Here is a 21,027-nt window from a genome sequence, read left to right as displayed (position 1 = left end):
GTAGGAGAGGATCTTCAGATCCACAGACTCCAGTGGTTCAAAATGGGGCCTCAAACATAGCATCCACAACCAAAACTAAATCCCAAGTGAGCGAAATAGGTTTAGAAACCCGTCTGGGATGGCACACACCTTTTAGGAAGCGCACAGCAAGGGCTAGTGGCGCCATCAATTCCCACTTGACACGCTGAAATAGCCGCCATGAACACTTTCAAAGTGGAGAATGAACAACCCTGCTCATTAAAATGTCCCCATGTGCACTCTGAAAACAAACAATTCCTTTATTTTGGCACCAAAGCCCCAACACCTGCCACTTTAATGCATAAACAGATGACAATGTACATTTTCTCATGATGCGCAAAGATTTCCTATATCTGGGAGACCAGCCAGGGGTGTAGCCTCCACTCCTGAGAGAGAGGGCCCCACCTGGATAGAAGATCTCCACCTGAGTTGAGGCAACCGGGGACATGGGTCGCCCAATGCGAGAGCATGTGTGCGCACTGCTCCCCAGCAATAGGGAGCGAGACACAAAATTAAGAGGAAGAGAGATCGAGTCCCTCCCCATCGCTTGATGTATGCCACCACTGACATACAGACATGATGTTTGCTTCGACCAAATACCCAATCCATTTCCGCATCCCGCAACTGAGACTCAGTCGAGGTACGGGCACCCGGGAGAGGAAGTCACCATCGGAAAGACCAAGCTCCTTCAAGAATGCTATATGACTGTCAAGAGAACCTGCACCGTGGATTAGGGGAACAGTGCCAGCCGCGGGCAAGCAACTGTAACTGACACCATCCGAGCATGCACCGAGCTGAGACATACAAGACAACAAACATTACTATCTTTTTATTCATTCGGGCATTGTCCCAAACCCAGCTTGTTAGCCATCTTCATCTCATTGCTACAGGAAACTAGGATAACAAATACAAACTCCAGCACACAATGTCCAGGGGATGAGCACACTGCACCACAAAAGGACAGTTCAGTTAGCGCAAAGTCAGATAGTCTTGTGTTCCAAAACGTTTCGTTTTTAGTAGCGTGAATCGTTGCAGCTCACATCGAGGTAAAGTGCGGAAGAATTGAAGGAATGAATCCGAGCCTCGGGCTTATCACCTGTGGAAGCCGAGGCTTCCAGCGAGGCACGGATTTCATTGGCCTTGTTAGCCGTGATTTTAATTCTTCAACCGAAGTCGCGAGAGTGCTACTCCCCATAGTTGTTTAACCGAAGGTACCGACTCAAACGGAACATATTATCACCTGCTGTTTGATGCATACAGTGAAAAGGGAGCAACGTCAACTAAAACAATGGTGGTGTTATATGAAAGAGAGCCTGTATTTTTTGGTCTGGGTTTGCGTATGGGTCAAATGCAAAGCTGACCTTAGATCAGTCTTTAGGCCTAATAGGGACAGCTTCATCCTACTCTGAGACCAACTTGTGGACTGGTATTTCTTCCCCACTAGGGGGCATTATGCAGATAAAGAGAGAAGAGCTTCCTCTCGCTCGCCCTGCGGGGACAGGAACGTGATAGTTTCCATGGTAACTCATTTATTGGATCAGGCTCACAGCTTGTATATACAATTTGAGATATTTTTAGTTCCGTCTTTGAACATGCACACACACACACACTGTGCCTGAGTGTGCCGCTGTCTGTCCATCTGTCCATCAAGTCTCTCCAAGTAAAATTCATGCAAACGCTTTCAAGCAGCTTCTTGGGTACAACAAGTCCTAGATGATACTGTACGTCGGCATGAATCATGAAGCAAAGTCTTGTGTATAAAAATATTAAATTCAATGTAATTAGCATTTCAAATAGTTTTCTTTGACTTTAGTTGACCTGTCGCGGTGGGGGAAAAGTCCATGTCTGAGTGAATGTGTTTTAATTAGAGTTTGTATGTAATGCTCATTATTAACACCATTTTAGATTGTCTTATTGTAGGGTGAAGCCAAAGGGAAAAGTTGATATTTGAGTGGACAATAAAGATGTGTTGTTCTATACTATTCTATTCTACCTCACACAGGTAGAATGCTACACTAATTACAGTGACCTATAGACATGTGGTTGAATCCTAGACATGTGGTTGAATCTGCCTCTGTCTGGATCTGCAGTGAAATACCTGGTCCTGTATCCACAAAGCACCTCAGAGTAGGAGTGCTGATCTAGGATCTGTCCATATAATATTATTCACTATGATCTAAAAGACAAACTGATCCTAGATCAGCACTCCTACTGGAGTCCAAACTGAAGGGTGAAGTTAAGACATAAAACAGGACCTTGAGACGGGGTTAATGGTTAGGATCCCAAAGTTAAAGAGTTAATCATTTGTAGATACAACAACCTGCCATCTTCCAGGCTTCCATTATTCTTCTGACAAGGTCACATTGTCCACAAAGTGTTCATGACAGGGTCAGGAGGGAAAGTTTACATCCTACATACAGGGTTTAACGGCCTGGTTCGTTCAAGTTTAAACTTCCTAAAGACCAGTGATGGAGTTTACACTAAAATGATCGCTTTCCATAAATGAGGTTAAAATAAGGAATGAAGAGAGTGATTGAGAGAGAGAAAGAGTGTGTTTGTGGGCGTTTAAATCATGTTCATTCTTAAATCTATGTGGAAATTAAGAGAAAAGGGACAAACAAAACATGTAGAGAATTCTTAAAGAGAATTGAGGATAGGTTTAAAGAGGATTGAGGATAGGTTAGTATCCATTGTGAATATGAGTGGTGAGAGATATAGACAGAGATTTCATCCTAATATGAATAAGCCTGCACAGAAGAGACCACGTGACTTTCCTTCATAAATATGTGAAGTTACAGAGAATAAAGTCCATTGTCACGCAATGGATTCATTCTACTTTATGAAGGCCGATAATCGTAAAACATTCAATAATGGGGACTCCGCCCCTCCATTCTATGTTACCATGGCAAAAAGTGCAGACGTCACGATCGAAAGGAACACTGTATATAAGTATTGGACCTTTTAATGAGACGGGGAGCTTGGATGCGTGTCCGGTAGGAGTGACACGTGTGGATAAGGGCACATCCAGGGGCAATACATTTTTCAAATCGTTTTTAAGTAAATTGGGATTTGATTGTTCAATAAGTTGTTTTTTTTCCTCCACAAAACTGCAAACATGGGACGTGGAGTAAGTGCGCTTTTTCTTTCCATCTTCACATTCCAGCTCCTCCATGAAATGCTACTGTAGCCTAATTTACGCAATTCTTAATTGTAGGCTACTTGTCAAAAGTGGTATGGATTTAAAAAATATATATATAATACAGTCGAAGTTGTTTTCAAATTATCACATGTACGTAGATGGCCGCATTTTTTTCAAAATGCCTGCGATGGGAGAGTGACTTCCGCATTTTGTAGGCTGAACAAAAGTTGCTTTCATAACGTGTCTTGATCGAGTGTCAATTAGGGTTAAACATGTGTTGTTTTTACATTGATACTGGAGATCCACAGGTTGTTTAGCTTGGATCTAGTCGCCAAGGAGAAAAGCTTGTAAGCGCTACGATGATAGAATAGGCGGTGTAAGACAAGTTTGAAGATTGATACAATGTTTATTTTCATCCAAGTAAACTGCCGCCAAGGTGACTACAAATGTAGCGTGGTCTGTTTAAATTCTAATTGCGGGAAGTGGGGAAGACATGCTATCTTGTGACTTGTGTTACTTTGAGATACACAGCCATACAGAGCCTTAGCTCACTTCTGAATATAAGTGATGGTCTTTGTTTCAATGAGTCTTTCATGGTGACTTGTAACCCGCTTGACTGAGTTTTGTTCATCAATGAGAAGTATAGGTAATATTCAGATTCTTAATACATTGGTTAAATGTAGTTGCGACTGTGGGCTATTGCGAAAGTCTGTTCTTCATAAATTGAATAATAACCGTAGTCCACCCCATTCACAATATCAACCATGCACCAAAGTCGTCGGTGTTTATTTTTTTTGGCATGCTCGTTGAAAGAATGTAGTTTTTATGTAGATGGCCTACATTGGAATAATTGACTTTGGCAGCTTAAATGGATAGTTCTGGATTTGAGCAGGATGCCCTTATCTACATTCCCCGAGTTAGACGAACTCGTGGATACCATTTTTTATGTCAGCGTTCAGTTTGAAGTTAATTGCTAACTAGCGTTAGCGCAATGACTTGAAGTATATGGGAACACGCTAACACTAGTTAGCATTGGCTCACGAAAATACCTCTAAGTTTCGTAATACTGGAGGCAGAGACCCAACAATGGTATCCACGAGGTCATCTGACTCTGGGGAAAATACCAAACTGTTCCTTCATAACATTTGAGCACCTGCAAAATCTCTTTAAAAAATAAATGTATTCCACTGAAGGCTTAATTGTTGTATACTGATTTGGCATATGGTTGTGTGTGACATTTCTTGTGTAGCCTACATTCTACGAATATTCAGATAGACCTACATCAACTACAGCCCTCTCATGTATTAATGAAAGTCATCGCTTTTCAAAAAAAACTATAGTTTTTATTAAGTACAATACACTAGATTTGTTGTATATTCCTCTCACTTCAAGGCATATTGTTCTAGACTTGTAGAATTACGTTTTTCTTTTAATGGGCAAACCTTAGTCAATAGGGTTTTTGTCATCAAACCTGGTTAAATAACTACCTGCAATTTTATGGTGATGGGAAATGTATCAATTATTGGAGTGATTTTTAATTTGATGTTTTATATTTTACAGCTACCTATCTGTGACTCCTGTATTTGGGTACTGTATTGACTACTGTATGGCAGACTGGTGGGATATCGGGGAGGTTAATAGCATCATATAAAAGGCTCGCCACTCCCTGCTGGGCAATGGCTCACACGGGCACAGTGATAAATTATGCATTCACAGCTACAGTAAGAGAGGGGTGATTAGAGACAGATTGGTTGTATGATGTGAATGCAGAGCAGCAAACCTCCGTGTTTGGTGGTGAACACTCTGCTCTGCCCCCACCCCTTCTGTCCTCTTCTCAGCGCTCCGGTCCAGTACACGCGCAATAGTCACAGATGCTTGGACAGCCGGACTAATGATTTCCAGGAGACCACAGAGAGGGATGAGAGAGGGGGGAGTGAGAGGTACAGGGAGAGATTGAGGGTGGCATAGGGCTGGAGGGAGCAAATGGTTGGTTAGAGCGGTGAGGTATATGGAAGGGAGACCGCTGTGAAGATGAGGCACCAGTTGCTGCATTGTCATCATTGTTCATAGGCTCCTGTCAGAGGGAGCTGGCAAAAAAAAATCTGAACTGATTGAATGGCAGATGGAGGAAAGATTCTGTTTTTCTATAATGAAATGGAAAATCAAGAGGTATGATAGTATACAACTGCTCACTGTCAACAAATTGAAACGCCCAAAAGTTCCTTCCCGAAATGGAATACTATGGCTACTGTTTCCATCTCTCAAAATAAACTGCGATGATATGAAAACAAGGCCGTTTTCCTGGAACGTTATTAGGGCTCCGTCTTTCTTTGTTTTTCCACTTCTTTTCTCGCCATCTTTCAAGGGGGGTCATTGTTTTAAAGATTCCACCACTGAGTGTGATGGAAAGTGGCTTGTGGAAAATCTCCACTGTAAACGAATGAGGCCTAGAATATGTCCAAAACAAGGCCCTTTTATATGGTGAAGTAATTGGGGAATTATTTTATTTCTCTCCAGTGTTCCACCTCTGAGCTACTATCAGGTTGTGGCCTCAGCTGACTGTTCTTTCCCCCCAGGGGTCCACTGTGGAACCAAGAGACCTGCTCTGTAGTGCTCTTTAAAAAAAAAAATGTTTTGCTCTCTCTCTCCTGAGGATTTCACATTCTTTCCGCTCGACAGTCACTATGTATTAGGCATCCCTTTTGTCACACGCCACCCCATCTCTGTGACAGAGAACACATCTCACCCCCACTGCCCCTTTCTCTCTCCTGCTTGAGCTCCCTCTGCTCGTTTGGCTTAGCTGCCTAAACATTATGGAGAGTACATTACATTTACATTTAAGTCATTTAGCAGACCCTCTTATCCAGAGCGACTTACAAATTGGTGCATTCACCTTATGATATCCAGTGGAACAACCACTTTACAATAGTGCATCTAAATCTTTTAAGGGGGGGGGGGGGGTTAGAAGGATTACTTTATCCTATCCTAGGTATTCCTTAAAGAGGTGGGGTTTCAGGTGTAGTACCACACATTATTACACCTTCTGTTTCCTCCACTGTAATTTCTATTGTTCCAACTGCCGAGGTAATTGTAGAAAAATGTTTGTCCCATAGGCCTACTCACAATCGGCATTTCGCAATAGCCATGTGTGTTCTGTTCTAACCTACATTTCAGACTAGCGCAATAAAGGAAGTTGCATCCCATTGATTCGTATTCTGCTTTTAACTGTGGTTCCTGGGGTCTTAAGGAGAAACACAGGCATTCACCATCTTTTGTTCTGTGGGAAAACGGACTCTTCCAGCGGACGTGGTGGGAGTTTTAAATGCGTTTCTTGTGAATAAATGAACTTTTTTCTAAACTGAAGAGAGGGAGAGAAAAGGGGAGGAGAGTAACACGTGACTCGGTCCATTCAGATATCTGAGAGGTGTGGTTATGTCGCCTGTAGCAACGGGGCAAAGTCCCAGGGCGAGGAGGAGCCAATATGCTTGAGTGAGCAGCTTTTGTATTTGGCACACGAACAGAAGCAGGAATGGTGTTCACAGGAATTGGACCCTGGCTGTAAAGTATGCACCCGCTCGACCGTCTCTTATGAACTTTTGTTGATCTGGCGGTGGTGTTGTTTTAGCGTAAAAGTGAGAGGCCCCTCATCTCACTGAGGCTCTGTTCTGTTTATCGCTGTTGTTTTTATGAGGACAGTTGTTCTTTCAAACTTTCTGTCCTCTTGGAAAGGATGTCTTGCCGGCTTCACCCCCTTCTCCACCCACCCTGCGTTCTTGCACTCTCTTTCAGACATAGTTGTTTCTCTGTCCCTGACTAATTACACTCACTCCCATATGCAAAGTTCATGAGAACAACGATTACGCAGTTGAATATACTACTCTGAACTATGGGAGAAATGGTATGCAGACCCAAGCCATGTTTACCACAGTGGTGTTGCTCCCACTCCCAGATCAAACCATTACAGTAATCCCATATAAGAATGCGGTAAGCCTGGTATTTTAGGTGTTTTGCTAAGAGGGTCTGAATAGATTCCGTGACTGTACAGTTTGTCCAAAATAAAGTCACTCTAAAGATATATTTCTTTGTCCCATTTTTCATTCTTGTTTTTACGTGGTTCTCTATATAGAGGTGCAAAGCCTCATTTGTTCTCAGGCTTGTAGTGGGACAACTGTTGTTTTTGCGTGATTGGTCTTGTGAGAGATTCCACACATTTGCTGACATTCACACTTTCTTTTCCTGTTTTCAGTGCACTAGCTTCCTGTTACATTTGAGAGACAGCTGAGTAATACTTCCAAAACAGCATCCTCCCTTCCTTGCTTCATTGTGGTAATAACGTATGTGTACACTATTGGAAAAGTAAAAGGGATATTTCTAAATAGTATTAGTAGGAGGAGGGGTGCATTTCCAAGAAGGGCAAGTCGGTGTGCCTGTCAACTAATAAAAAGACAACCGGGCACTGCGAAAACAGATTCCTTGAGGGGGCCCGGAAGACTCCAGCAGGACTTGTCGTTCCACCTCTACCCTTTACTGTCCCAACAGCAAAAAAACAACAACTGGTAGACACCTTATGTTGGATTCAGTTGTAACCAAACAACAAAGTTTAATTATCAGTCACGCCCCTGTGACTTGGGGATCACATTCTAAACCAGGATCTGTCTTGCTTAGAGTCAAGCAGCTTTTGTGTAACCCCATAGGGTCAAATCAAGAGAAGCATGTAGAGCTCTCTCCCCCACAGCCAAAACACTTCTGAACACCAGTAGAACCTGAATAATTTATGATCGCTAACTGCCTTACCGATGTTTATCTGGTACTGTGCGTCATCCTGTTGCCGCAGTGTCCCAACACCCTCCCTTTTCAGCCGTCTAGCTGACGTGCATTCTTCAAGGTCTTTATCCTCTTCCCAAAAGTGACCGATTTGATAATGGAGAAAGGGAAGAGTGAATGAACAATGGGTTTGCAGAAGGTGAGGTGCCAGGGCTTTTTTGGACTTTCACAATGAGATGACTCCAGAGGAAGAAAGTTCTGTGTGTACTCAAGACAACCGAGCCAATGGTGTGCATCTTTTCCCCTCTGGAGAGTTAATTTTACCCCTATTCTGGACAAAGTATTGTGACATAGGGCCTAATAGTCTGACATTCCTGGATTGCAGTAGAGTATGTTGAAATGACCCTCAGCCCCACCCCTTCCACAGCTCTCCTTATTGACGCAGTTGCGCAAAGTGACAGTCTGTGACATGATTGTTCATTAAGCATTCCTCATGAACTTCAGACAGATGCCATTTTCAAACATCTGAGTTTCTTCTGCTGAGTAGTGAAAGTAATTGGGCTATCTAGCACAGGTCGTAGACGCTAAAAGGTGAAAGCCTACCGGGTGATAGTCCAAAAGGAACAGCCACAACTATCTTTGTACTTGTTGCACCATACCTGTCTAGGTCACGTTTGTTTTGTAAATGACAACTGGGCTTACGTTCAGTAGAACAATGCTACATCAATGGGTGACTTCTGGTAAGTCATTTGTAACTGAAAAGTAGCATTTTTATCCTTTGTTCAAATGAGCGAGTCTCATTGACTCAATGATTTACCTTTCAAGAGTTGGGCCCCCAGACTTGGGTTTTATTCATACCTCGGAAACACTATGGGAAACTATACTATAAGCAGATTCTGCATCAGGGGCTTGAGTTGGGTGAAGATTTTATTTTCTCGGCCAGAGCTCTAGAGGGCCTCTTTCTACCTATTTTATTATACGTGTTTGTATATATATTTTTCTTATCTTATCTCGCCCTCTGTAGGAAGGACGGGAACAGTATGAGCTGGCGGCGACCTCTGAGCAGGGAGGCAAGAAGAAGAATGCCAAGGCCATGAAGAAGGAGAGGGACATGGATGAGTTGAAAAAGGAAGTTGATCTGGTGAGTCGGCTTCTCTCACTTTCATTCTCTTTCAGGACCTGGGAAGTTCATCTTTAAATCACAAGTCTTGGTCACTCGCGTGTTGATGTCACTGACTTGGTGTCAAGCTTGGCGCTGCATGTAATGTACTGAATGTTTATCTTGATGGTGCAGAAGTGCAGTGCAATACGATTGTCAGTGACATGTTCCTAATCTCTGTCCCATAGGATGACCATAAACTGACCCTGGATGAGCTCAACCGCAAATACGGCACCGACCTTAGTAGGGTAAGTCTGGAGCTTCACTCATTTTCATTTCCGTTGGCGATTCATTCATCTCCCCTGCACTTTTCTGTTAATAAATTAGTTGTTTATCGACCACAGCTGGAGGGCAATTCAGCTCGGTTCTCCTCAATTCGAATAGTTTCAATTATTTAATAGAAAAATTAAGTCAAGTGATGGACTTCAAAGGTCTGCTCAAGTTATGGGTTTCGGACTCTTGGGATCTCTTCCAATTATTAAACCGTTGAAGAAGGGGGTTATCATAGACTTGGATGTGACAAATACCAAGGCAATACGAGAGATGCTTTATCCCTCTTTTACAGCCATACAAATGGAATCTTGATCATGATTGGGAGATCAAGGGGAATAGTAGATTACCGCCTCCAAACCTAGCAGCGCAGCTTAGCAGCCGAGTGGTCCTTTTGAATAATTCACAAGCAGCAGGCCCATAGCACCTCAGCCCAGATTTAGGATGCACTCAATCCCAGCAGAGGAGATGGCACTGTTTTCATTGTTTGCGGCGAGTTGCCTGGCAACCGTCAGCACTTCGACTCTCTCCAGAGCCCCATTGACTTGTTTCTCTGTTCTCTGCCTTATGTGAAATTAGAGTTATGACTTGGCCCTGCAGTGTCTCTGTCTGCCACTGACAGACCTCGTAGAGAGATATATTGTGTTGACAATTTGCTTCCTCTCTCCTTATCACGTGCTGTGAGAGAATCTCAAGAATGGGGGGCAAGGGTGGGGTACCTAGATATGCCCGACTATAGCAATGTATTTGATTTTAAAAAGCAAGGGTCGATAATGGTATACCCTTAAAAGGTTGGGTGGGAGGGAAGCACCCATTCTTTTAAAATTAAGTATCCTCTTACAACATCTTAATTTGAGGTCTCGACATGTAAAGTAACACAACCAATTTTCCATTTCCTCAGGGGTTATCCAGTGCTAAGGCTGCTGAGAACCTTGCCCGTGATGGCCCAAATTCCCTGACCCCTCCTCCCACTACCCCTGAGTGGGTGAAGTTCTGCAAGCAGATGTTTGGCGGGTTCTCCATGCTGCTGTGGACTGGCGCTCTCCTCTGCTTCCTGGCCTACGGAATCCAGGCAGCCATGGAGGATGAGCCGGCCAATGATAACGTAAGATTACAAGATGAATAATGTTGATTTTATTGACATTGTGATGGAATTGAAAGCAGGTATTTATTTTGTACTGGTGTTTGTGCGGGGGAGTTAACTTAATTCTAACACGTTCTGCATCTTTGTCCCACACAGTTGTACCTGGGTGTTGTACTCTCTGCTGTTGTCATTGTTACTGGCTGTTTCTCCTACTACCAAGAGGCCAAGAGCTCAAAGATCATGGACTCCTTCAAGAACCTGGTCCCACAGGTACTGGCTGTTTTAGAAAACCATCTTTTGAAGGTGTTTTTCCCCCCTTATTGTTACATTTAAAGATGAATCTGGTTGTGTCCTCTGCCTGGTAGCAAGCCCTGGTTGTCCGTGACGGTGAAAAGATGAACATCAACGCTCAACAAGTGGTGGTTGGAGATCTGGTGGAGGTGAAAGGTGGAGATAGGATTCCCGCCGATTTGCGAATCATCTCTGCCAGCGGTTGCAAAGTGGGTACTTTAAAATCCCCTTGCTCCAAATACGCCACGTTCCGCCCATGTCCGTGCCATTCATTGTTGTATTAATCTAATTCCCTCCCCACTCAGGTGGACAACTCCTCCCTCACTGGTGAATCTGAGCCCCAGACACGTACTCCAGACTACTCCAATGACAACCCCCTGGAGACAAGGAACATTGCCTTCTTCTCTACCAACTGTGTTGAAGGTACTTTAACAGAGCAGAGTTGCTCAGATGAGAAACAAACCAAATAAAAAGAAATTCTGCCCAGGGACCACAGATACAAATTAGCAATCTAGCTAAATCTGGTGCAAGGGCATGTTGTACATGGTCCCTGGCAAATAAATAAAAGAAAACAAACCATGACTGATCTAGCTTTGATGAAGTCCTGTTGCTGTATAAAGTATGTCCACCATTTCTGAGGTCGAATCACTGTCAACTGTGCTGTTAAACTGTAGTCAATATGATGTCATGATTGTTAAATGAAATCTGCATGTTATTTCCTGCAGGAACTGCCAGAGGTATTGTCATCAACACTGGTGACCGCACTGTTATGGGTCGTATTGCTACCCTCGCCTCTGGCCTGGAAGTCGGACGTACCCCAATCTCCATTGAAATTGAGCACTTCATCCACATCATCACCGGTGTGGCCGTCTTCCTGGGCATGTCTTTCTTTGTCCTGTCCCTCATCCTCGGATACTCTTGGCTGGAAGCTGTCATCTTCCTCATCGGAATCATTGTTGCTAACGTGCCTGAGGGTCTCCTGGCCACTGTAACTGTGAGTACTGTCTTTTGGGAGTGCTTTTTTCCCCCCCAAACACTTCACAAATGGCTCCAAAAACCAGTACATTGCCAATTTTGTTCGACAGACATGTTGATTGACTTTTGGCTTTCTCCGTAGGTGTGTTTAACTCTGACTGCCAAGCGTATGGCCAAGAAGAACTGCCTGGTGAAGAATCTCGAAGCTGTTGAGACCTTGGGCTCCACCTCCACCATTTGCTCTGACAAGACTGGAACCCTGACTCAGAACAGAATGACCGTGGCTCACATGTGGTTCGACAACCAGATCCATGAGGCTGACACCACAGAGAATCAGAGCGGTACCTCCTTTGACAGGAGCTCTGCCACCTGGGCTGCCCTGGCTAGAGTTGCTGGCCTGTGTAACCGTGCCGTCTTCCTGGCAGAACAGAGCGGTATTCCTATCCTTAAAGTAAGTGTCTCATTTCCCCAGAGTGAATTGACAACAGTATACACATGGAGCTATCGATAGGAGTTCAGCATGTAAAGCTGCTGAAAAGGCTCAACAGGGTTGTCTTTCATCTTGTGAAATTCCTCCCCTGTCGCCTGAATGCCTCATATTGCCTCAGCCCTTGCAATCCCCTGGAATATAACCTCTCACTTTGTTAATCATCTCACCTTGGACTAGCTGTGATTACCACACTTAATTCCAACCCTTATTTTCAGTTTCTCTTTGTCACTGTCTGAGCCTGGTAGAAGACAAAATCTACAAAGATTTCCTTTTCATTAAATCTGTTTTAAATTGAGGGAGGGCATTTGAATGTCTTAGGCCACGTAAGGATTAACCAGGTCCTCGGAAGTGCTAGTGTGTGGAAGCGAATGTGCGGCATACCACGTCCACTTCATCTGCCTACTCGTTTCCCTCTCACAGAGAGATGTGGCTGGTGATGCCTCAGAGTCTGCCCTGCTGAAGTGTATTGAGCTGTGCTGTGGGTCTGTGCAAGGCATGAGAGACCAGTACACCAAGGTTGCTGAGATCCCATTCAACTCCACCAACAAATACCAGGTAAGTCAATGGCACGGTAGCACCCTGCCACGCGAAATAAGGGGATATGTTTCACTGTAAGTCTTTGAAAACCCTTCCCTTTGGCACAGAGATCAACATGGTTATGCGTATTCTGGAAATCTGTTTTCAAAATGGCTGCTCCTATAATTTTATCCCTTAGCTCTCCGTTCACCTAAACAAGAATGAGGGTGAGTCGAAGCATCTGCTGGTGATGAAGGGAGCCCCTGAGAGGATCCTGGACCGCTGCTCCACCATTTTGATCCAGGGCAAAGAACAGCCTCTGGATGACGAGATGAAGGACTCTTTCCAGAACGCCTACATGGAACTAGGTGGTCTGGGAGAGCGAGTGCTGGGTAATGGTCATTTATTTCAGGCATCATTAGCCAATACTACTGTATTTTTGTTATTCCATCTGTGTTGTCAAATGATCCAATGTGAGGTGTAAAATTGCGCTTTTGCTCCTTTTTTCAATTCACATTTTCACCATTTTGTATCCGTCTAGGGTTCTGTCATTTCCAGCTCCCTGATGACCAGTTCGCTGAGGGCTTCCCGTTTGATTGTGAAGAGGTGAACTTCCCAACTGAGAATCTGTGCTTCGTTGGCCTAATGTCCATGATTGACCCTCCCCGTGCTGCTGTGCCTGACGCTGTGGGAAAGTGCAGGAGTGCTGGAATCAAGGTATGGCAATGTAATACTTGACACGACTCTTCAGTCAATCCACATAGCAGCCACTGTGATCAGACCACTCCTCTTCCCTTCCTTCCCTTAGGTTATCATGGTCACTGGTGATCATCCCATCACTGCTAAAGCCATTGCCAAGGGTGTGGGAATTATATCTGAAGGAAACGAGACTGTTGAGGACATTGCTGCTCGTCTGAACATTCCAGTCAATGAAGTTGACCCTAGGTAATGCAAAAAAATATTTAAGTTCTGTTATTGGAAACAACAGTTAAACTCCTGCAGTTTCTATACATTTATTCATTTTTGAAGGCCTTCTTCCAAAGATTTCATTCAGGCTTGAATGTCAGGTCCTTCTCATGAGCGCTTATAGACATTATAGAAATGTCTTCATATCAGTGGGCTTTTCCATAAATAAAGGGTACATTTTTCCCAGGGATGCCAAGGCCTGTGTGGTCCATGGCGGTGACCTCAAGGACCTGAGCGCTGAACAGTTGGACGACATCCTGAAATATCACACAGAGATTGTGTTTGCCAGAACCTCTCCTCAGCAGAAGCTTATTATCGTGGAGGGCTGCCAGCGCCAGGTAATATTCAGCTCAACTTAAAGACACTAGGCCTATCTCACGAGAGGTAAACAGAGTGAATGTAGCGTAGACAAATTCCTTTAAAATTAAAAATGTGTTCACCAGTTCTCTCGACTTCTCTCTCCATAGACTCAAACACCTCTCCTCCTTATCCACAGGGTGCTATTGTGGCTGTGACAGGTGATGGTGTGAACGATTCTCCTGCTCTGAAGAAGGCTGACATCGGTGTTGCTATGGGTATCTCTGGATCTGACGTCTCCAAGCAGGCTGCAGACATGATCCTCCTGGATGACAACTTTGCCTCCATCGTGACTGGTGTCGAAGAAGGTAGAAGCAGCATTTCAGTGGATGTAGAATGTTTGGGGTTCCTTCTATTCTGCATTATTTTCACTAACGTTATGCATGTACCTTTCCTAGGCCGTCTGATCTTTGACAACTTGAAAAAGTCCATCGCCTACACCCTGACCAGTAACATTCCAGAAATCACACCCTTCCTCTTCTTCATCATCGCAAACATTCCACTGCCCCTAGGAACCGTCACCATCCTCTGTATCGACTTGGGAACTGACATGGTAAGGGATTTGTATAATTAAGATATATATATATATTTTTTTTTTAATCTTTGTTTACCGTTCAGTTTTATTCTAATTGTTGAAATCGTCCTCAACTTTCCAGGTCCCCGCCATCTCCCTGGCCTACGAAGCTGCCGAGAGTGACATCATGAAGAGACAGCCCAGAAACTCCAAAACAGACAAACTGGTGAATGAAAGACTTATCAGCATAGCCTACGGTCAAATCGGTAAGACCCCTTTTCACAAAGCCTGACTTGCGCAAAACAAAGTATTTTCATTCTTAGATGAAAGATTAATATCTTACACCTCAAACTGGATTCTAGACTCTTAAGTTGACTGAGTGGTTTTGGGATCAGCTGGAAGTGCGGTATGTGCCAGAAATAGCCTCCCTGGTGATAAGAGAAGGGGTCTCTGAGTGATTATGGGATGTCTCTGGCTCAAGAGTTTCACACTTTGGTGATGGAGCCAAAAATAGGTTTAAACCAGAGGTTTCCACGTAATCGGGACTTTCCTTAAGAGGAAACACTGATATGGACAGCATTCACATACTGCGGTTGCATCATATCATGGGTCGAGAACCTCTCCCACCAACGTGGTACTCCTTGGGAATCACTGTAGGGTGGCAGGTAGCCTAGCGGTTAGTGTTGGTCCAGTAACTGAAAGGTCGCTGGTTCGAATACCTGAGCCGACAAGGTGAAAAATCTGTCGCCACCCCCTTGAGCAAGGCAGTTAACCTTAATAAGCTCCAGGAGCACCCTACTACTATGGCTGACCCTGTAAAACAACACATTCTCCTGCACCTATCCGGTGTATGTGACAATCAAACTTAAAACATTTTTTTTTTGAAGATTGATGCAGCAGAAAACCAACAGACAGAATGACATGGATAGAATCTGATACAAAGGCACCCATCTGATCCTGTCTCCCCATCTCTCCACAGGTATGATCCAGGCTTTGGCTGGGTTCTTCACATACTTTGTGATTCTTGCTGAGAACGGATTCTTGCCCTCCAGACTGCTAGGTATTCGTGTGGACTGGGACAACAAATTTTGCAACGACCTAGAGGATAGCTATGGCCAGCAGTGGGTGAGTATGCAGACACCAATGTGGTTTCCACAAGCCTTGTTGATTGGTCTGATTTCTAGATGATTAGCTGACTGTGTTTTGACTGTTTCTCCCTCTGTTGCTGACTGTTTCCCACAGACTTATGAACAGAGAAAGATTGTGGAGTTCACCTGCCACACAGCATTCTTCGCCAGTATTGTTGTTGTACAGTGGGCTGATTTGATCATCTGTAAGACCAGGAGGAACTCAGTCTTCCAACAAGGAATGAGGTGAGTTCCGTGGCCATTTTGAAGAGCATCGGTTGTTGTTTGTTTTTGTTGTCAAAGAAATTACTTGATTTTAAATGCTTCTTCTGTCCTCCTCAGGAACAAGATTCTCATCTTCGGCCTGTTTGAGGAAACTGCCCTGGCCGCCTTCCTGTCCTACTGTCCTGGAATGGGCATCGCCCTCAGAATGTACCCACTCAAGTAAGTAAAGACCCTTCAGTTAGGTACACTTCATCTCTTTAAAAACATTATTTGTAGTATCAAAACTACTTAACTCTAGGAGGACTTCTATTAAGCTTAGCTATGTGTTGCTTAAAATGTTAAGATCTGTTCTTGGCGCCTTCTGGTCTGGAGTCATTTCAGATCTGTTATTTTTGTTTTATGTTTTGTTTTTCTTTTCTCCTTAGACCCAGCTGGTGGTTCTGCGCCTTCCCATACTCTCTCCTCATCTTTATTTATGATGAAATCCGAAAACTGATCATCCGACGCAGCCCAGGAGGTGAGGCTAAATCCCTTTAGTTATTACTGTGACTATCTGTAGTACTTGTTCATACAAGTCTTAAGGTCTTCAGTTTGGCTCTCAAAACCACAAGCTTTTCCCTCGTTCTCAGGAAGATAAAGCTACCTAAATATGCAGCCTTACTATCTGGCAAACAAGCGAAGTCTGTAAATCTTTAAGCAGCAACATATTTTTCAGATGCACTAGTCAGTGCAAGACAGTGGACACAGACAAGTTTGGGAGTCTAGTCCACTCCATTGACAACTGCTGATGTAAAAATGGCTTTATATAATGCATTTGATGTGAGTAAACCTGTATGCTATCAGAGACTAAGTTGATGTTAAAGACGTCGGTCACTTGACTGTCTTCCTCAGTGATCGTCTGAACTACACACTGATAGTTAACGTGATCATTGTTTATGTATGCTACAGCCTTCCTTAGTCCACCTGTTTACCAGAGGTAGTTGATCTCTAAATCCCGTTTTCTATCTTCTCTGTTTTAGGTTGGGTGGAAAGGGAGACGTACTACTAGAAAGCATCCAGTTTGCATCGCTCAAGTTCTTGCATGGTTGTCTTGCTGCTCGGAATTTTAAGTTCTGTAAAATTTGGATGTGTTTTTATATAGGGAATGCGTGATACTAAAACACTGAGATGGAGACATTGTGTGCCTTGTTTCTGGAACAGGACCAATTTTATACATGTTTTTAACAGTAATATAAATAAACTTTCAGTCAGCTCCCACTTTGGTGTCTATGGTTTGTGCATGTGTGCTTGCACGTTTCCTCATTGCAACTTGGAGACTTTCCACAATAAACACAGCATCAACAGATCTTCAGGTCATTCTTTTCCTATCCTTCCTGGAGATTCTCTCTCACTCTGTTTTAACCATGAGCACTGCTTTCAGTGTGCAGTCAACTAACACCAGCTAGTTGTTCACTGTCATTGTAGTGCAGAATGTAGACTGTATTTCATGTCACCTTTTGACCCATTCACATCACACTTTGTTATCCATCTACTGCCTGACATTAAACACTATCTACACACACTAGCAAGCCTGTGTCAGAGCAACCTTCTATCAGAAGCACAAGGCAAGACTTATCAACTGGCAGCACTTGAGTATAAAAACCCTGCTGATAACATTGTGGCTTAATATGTATATTTCATTCAAACCCACTGTATAACGCTTACAGTAGCAATGCTCTCCTGTGGGTGGGTGTTTTAAATAAAGTAGCTATGGAATGCCTAATCCAATATCCTACGCTTGTGGTTTGGGAATGAAGCTAAACATATATTTTTTTTTATCCACCCACTAGTGGTAAACCCCTAGTCCCACTGATGACATGACCAAGAGAAGGAGAACTCCTGATTTCTCTGTGAACATCCCTCCTGCAGGTAGCCTAGTGGTTAGAGCGTTGGACTAGTAACCGTAAGGTTGCAAGACCGAATCCCCGAGCTGACAAGGTAAAAATCTGTTGTTCTGCCCCTGAACAAGGCAGTTAACCCACTGTTCCCTGGTAGGCTGTCATTGTAAATAAGAATTTGTTCTTAACTGACTTGCCTAGTTTACATAAAAGTAAAATAATTAACAGCTAGTTCAAGTTCCTGCCATAGAAATCGTGAAAGGAACAACCACTTCTGCAGCATTGTCAACTAAGAACATGTACATCTACTGCAGGCTACATTATCTACAGGGCTGTTTGTCGACAGCTGCAACCAGACTTATCGAAATAAGAAGCTAAGCTACCTACTGTTCAGAAAACATTTCATTGATAACTCCCCACTCAGACTAAGCACACTACAATTGAACCTAGCTAAAGTAGGTATTTCACATCCCGTCTGTCTGTGGAGTGGAAGACGCTTGAGACGACAGTCCTTGTCCACAAGGAAAGAAATCTGTCACAATCCCCAAGCTTGGGGTGTCAGTGCACAGTCCAGTTTTGCCAGTCCCAACTGGACTTTATGTCTGGGCAAAGATGGTGGATAAATGAAGATGTCTTACCATTGATTTTTTGTTGTTGTCACAGTCCAGTATTAAGGGGTGACTCTCCCATAGACACCAATATGATAGCAGCTGTGTCTGCTTAGTTCATTGACTGTTTATGAACTAGAAACAATTTGGGAGTGGGATGTCTCTCTCCCGTCTCTGGTCAGGCTGCGTGACAGCGGGTGGGTTGACAGCGCTGCGTAATCTCCACACCTCCCTTACTCTCATAGGACGGCCTATGTGGCTACCAGTTAAAGGGACAGTTCATTCTCCAAAGCCAAAGTTTGTCATGCCTCAAATGTGGCCTATAGTCGAGCTCCAAATCCCACGGCATCTGTTGTGTAAATGTCTCAGGATTCAAATGAATAGAAAACATTGGCACCACTGAGGTGAACTATCCTTTAATGTAAAGTGAAAAAAACGTTATACTTACGTAAAGAAGTTCTATGTCCCAGGGGTGCTTCTGGCAGGTCTTTAGCAGGTCTGGAAAGAGGCCAAAAATGAGAGGGGTGAGAAGAGTGAGGCTAGAAATAGGTAAAACAGACATGGCTAGAAATTCCACTTGATTTAACACAGACCTACCAAAATGTCAGCCAACTACATTCTTGCACTGAAAAACATACTGAATTATAAACTTCCACACGGAACTCTGCATTCAATGAATGAGAATGACCATTCTAGATCAGCCCCATTTCAGTTCTATGGTAGTTAAGGCTTGTATGTACAGTAGGCATGGAAACAAACCGACTTCCTGCACCGTGTGAAATTTGAGGTTTCTATAGTGATTTGGCCGAATACAGCCCCATTCAAGATTATTTCCATTCGTGTAGGCCTATCGAAGGGTAGAATGTTTAAACAACACTGAGAGAAGGAATGTGGTTTCATTCATATATCAATCTGCAAATATCATCAGGAAAAATAGTAGAATGAGAACAATAGTTTAAAAAATATATTGTTAAATAGTGTAGTCTAGTGGTTATAGTCACTGAAGGTCATAGTTGGAATTTTCTGAAACCTTTCTGTCATCAATAGCATGTCGTTGGTAGTTCCTATCGCTTCCTGATTTTCATTGGAACTTCATGTGTACATTTTAAGGCACTCAGCGTTCCATAACACTCAAGGGATTCAGATTCTATAAATAACTTCACCTCTATCGGGAACAGAGCGTATGCTGCTTGATGACATCTTGTGTTTGAAAACGTTTAAGGTCAGGAAAGGCCAGATAGGAGCACCTTTTACATTCAAGCAACAACTTACATATCGGCTAGACAGATCAGGTCAGGTCATAAGGTCATAAGCAATCATATGGTATCTCTTTTGGTATTGCTTTGATCGAAGCACCAACATCTCACTATGCGGTGTGCTTAGTTTACTGCACTAAGGTGTGTGCTGTTAAAAAATGGTGTGTGTCTGGTTCTCTTTAACATATTAGCTTCATTTTAATGAGTGCAGATCGGAGCAGTGGGCCATATCTCTTCCCTACAGCCCATTAACGACACTGGCTACACAGTAAACACCTCTGGAGAGTGGCGGGCGAAAGAGTGAAACACATTCACAAACATGATGTAGCTCCCTGAGCAACCACAGAAAAGGGACCAGTGCTCATCAGAGCTCCCTCAGTATTTTCTGCCTCATTTAGGCTTTGAAATAAAGCAATAGACACTCAGTCTGGAGAGGGACTGCTACTTCCTCCTCTGTACTAGGCCTACATTTCTCCTTAGACTGAACAGCCAAATGGAACTCAGTCAGTCAATGGAATTGCACATTGGTACAGTTGGAACAGTTGGCTTCCCATGAGTACTGGGCCTAATCTCTTTCTGACCCTTCTGCATCACATTCTAAATCACAGCCCTGCCTGCCTGCTCTTCCATCATCTACAGGGGTTCCGGTTCTCCAGAACCCCCCAGTCAGAGACTCCAGCCGTATCCTGGAGTTTGCGTGTCGAGGCAGCAGGTGATAATCAATACTTGGCTACTGGAGGGGAAAGGCGGCTTTAGCCTCTCTAATCACTGTTTGACTTCTGGGCAGCAGAAAGAGGGTTAAAATAAACCTCTTCTGATATAAATATCCTTTACATGCCTCTATCTCTAGTCTGCCTGACTAATACCACCATGACTATGATAAGATTATGATACTATTATGACTATGATATGATTATGATACTATTATGACTATGATATGATTATGATACTATTATGACTATGATATGATTATGATACTATTATGACTATGATATGATTATACTATTATATGATTATGACATGATTGACTATGATGATTATTACTATGATATGACGACATGATTATCATCAAATCCAATCTGATGACATGATTGACTATGATATGATAATGATATGATTATGGCATGATTAGGACATGATTGACTATGATATGATATGACTATAATATGATTATGACATGATTGACTATGATATGATAATGGTATGATTATGGCATGATTATGATATGATTATGACATGATTGACTATGATATGATAATGGTATGATTATGACATGATTGACTATGATATGACTATAATATGATTATGACATGATTGACTATGGTATGATTATGGCATGATTGTGATATGATTATGACATGATTGACTATGATATGACTATAATATGATTA

General features: G+C 43.2%; 1 protein-coding gene across 1 annotated transcript; it reads left to right on the top strand.

Annotated features, from left to right (window-relative positions):
• Window positions 1–2,982: 2,982 nt before the first annotated feature.
• Window positions 2,983–17,152, top strand: LOC129859852 (sodium/potassium-transporting ATPase subunit alpha-1-like). The gene is made up of 22 exons (XM_055930030.1): window positions 2,983–3,145; window positions 8,946–9,062; window positions 9,269–9,328; window positions 10,252–10,455; window positions 10,591–10,704; window positions 10,800–10,934; window positions 11,031–11,148; window positions 11,451–11,719; window positions 11,843–12,151; window positions 12,611–12,745; window positions 12,906–13,098; window positions 13,248–13,423; window positions 13,515–13,651; window positions 13,860–14,010; window positions 14,169–14,337; window positions 14,428–14,582; window positions 14,686–14,809; window positions 15,523–15,668; window positions 15,786–15,916; window positions 16,013–16,114; window positions 16,321–16,412; window positions 16,915–17,152. The coding sequence occupies exons 1-22, from the start codon at window positions 3,134–3,136 to the stop codon at window positions 16,941–16,943; spliced, it is 3,078 nt and encodes a 1,025-aa protein (XP_055786005.1). The 5' UTR covers window positions 2,983–3,133; the 3' UTR covers window positions 16,944–17,152.
• The last annotated feature ends 3,875 nt before the right edge of the window (window positions 17,153–21,027 follow it).

This window comes from Salvelinus fontinalis, chromosome 7, assembly GCF_029448725.1.
Source record: "Salvelinus fontinalis isolate EN_2023a chromosome 7, ASM2944872v1, whole genome shotgun sequence".
Lineage (NCBI taxonomy): Eukaryota > Metazoa > Chordata > Actinopteri > Salmoniformes > Salmonidae > Salvelinus > Salvelinus fontinalis.
Note: the sequence above shows the minus strand (reverse complement) of the source record. Positions and strands in the feature narration are given on the sequence as shown.

Coding starts and splice junctions, on each gene's coding strand:
- LOC129859852 (XM_055930030.1), top strand. Junction 10,456..10,590: donor ATGAGCCGGCCAATGATAAC/GTAAGATTACAA, acceptor TGTCCCACACAG/TTGTACCTGGGTGTTGTACT. Junction 13,652..13,859: donor GTCAATGAAGTTGACCCTAG/GTAATGCAAAAA, acceptor CATTTTTCCCAG/GGATGCCAAGGCCTGTGTGG.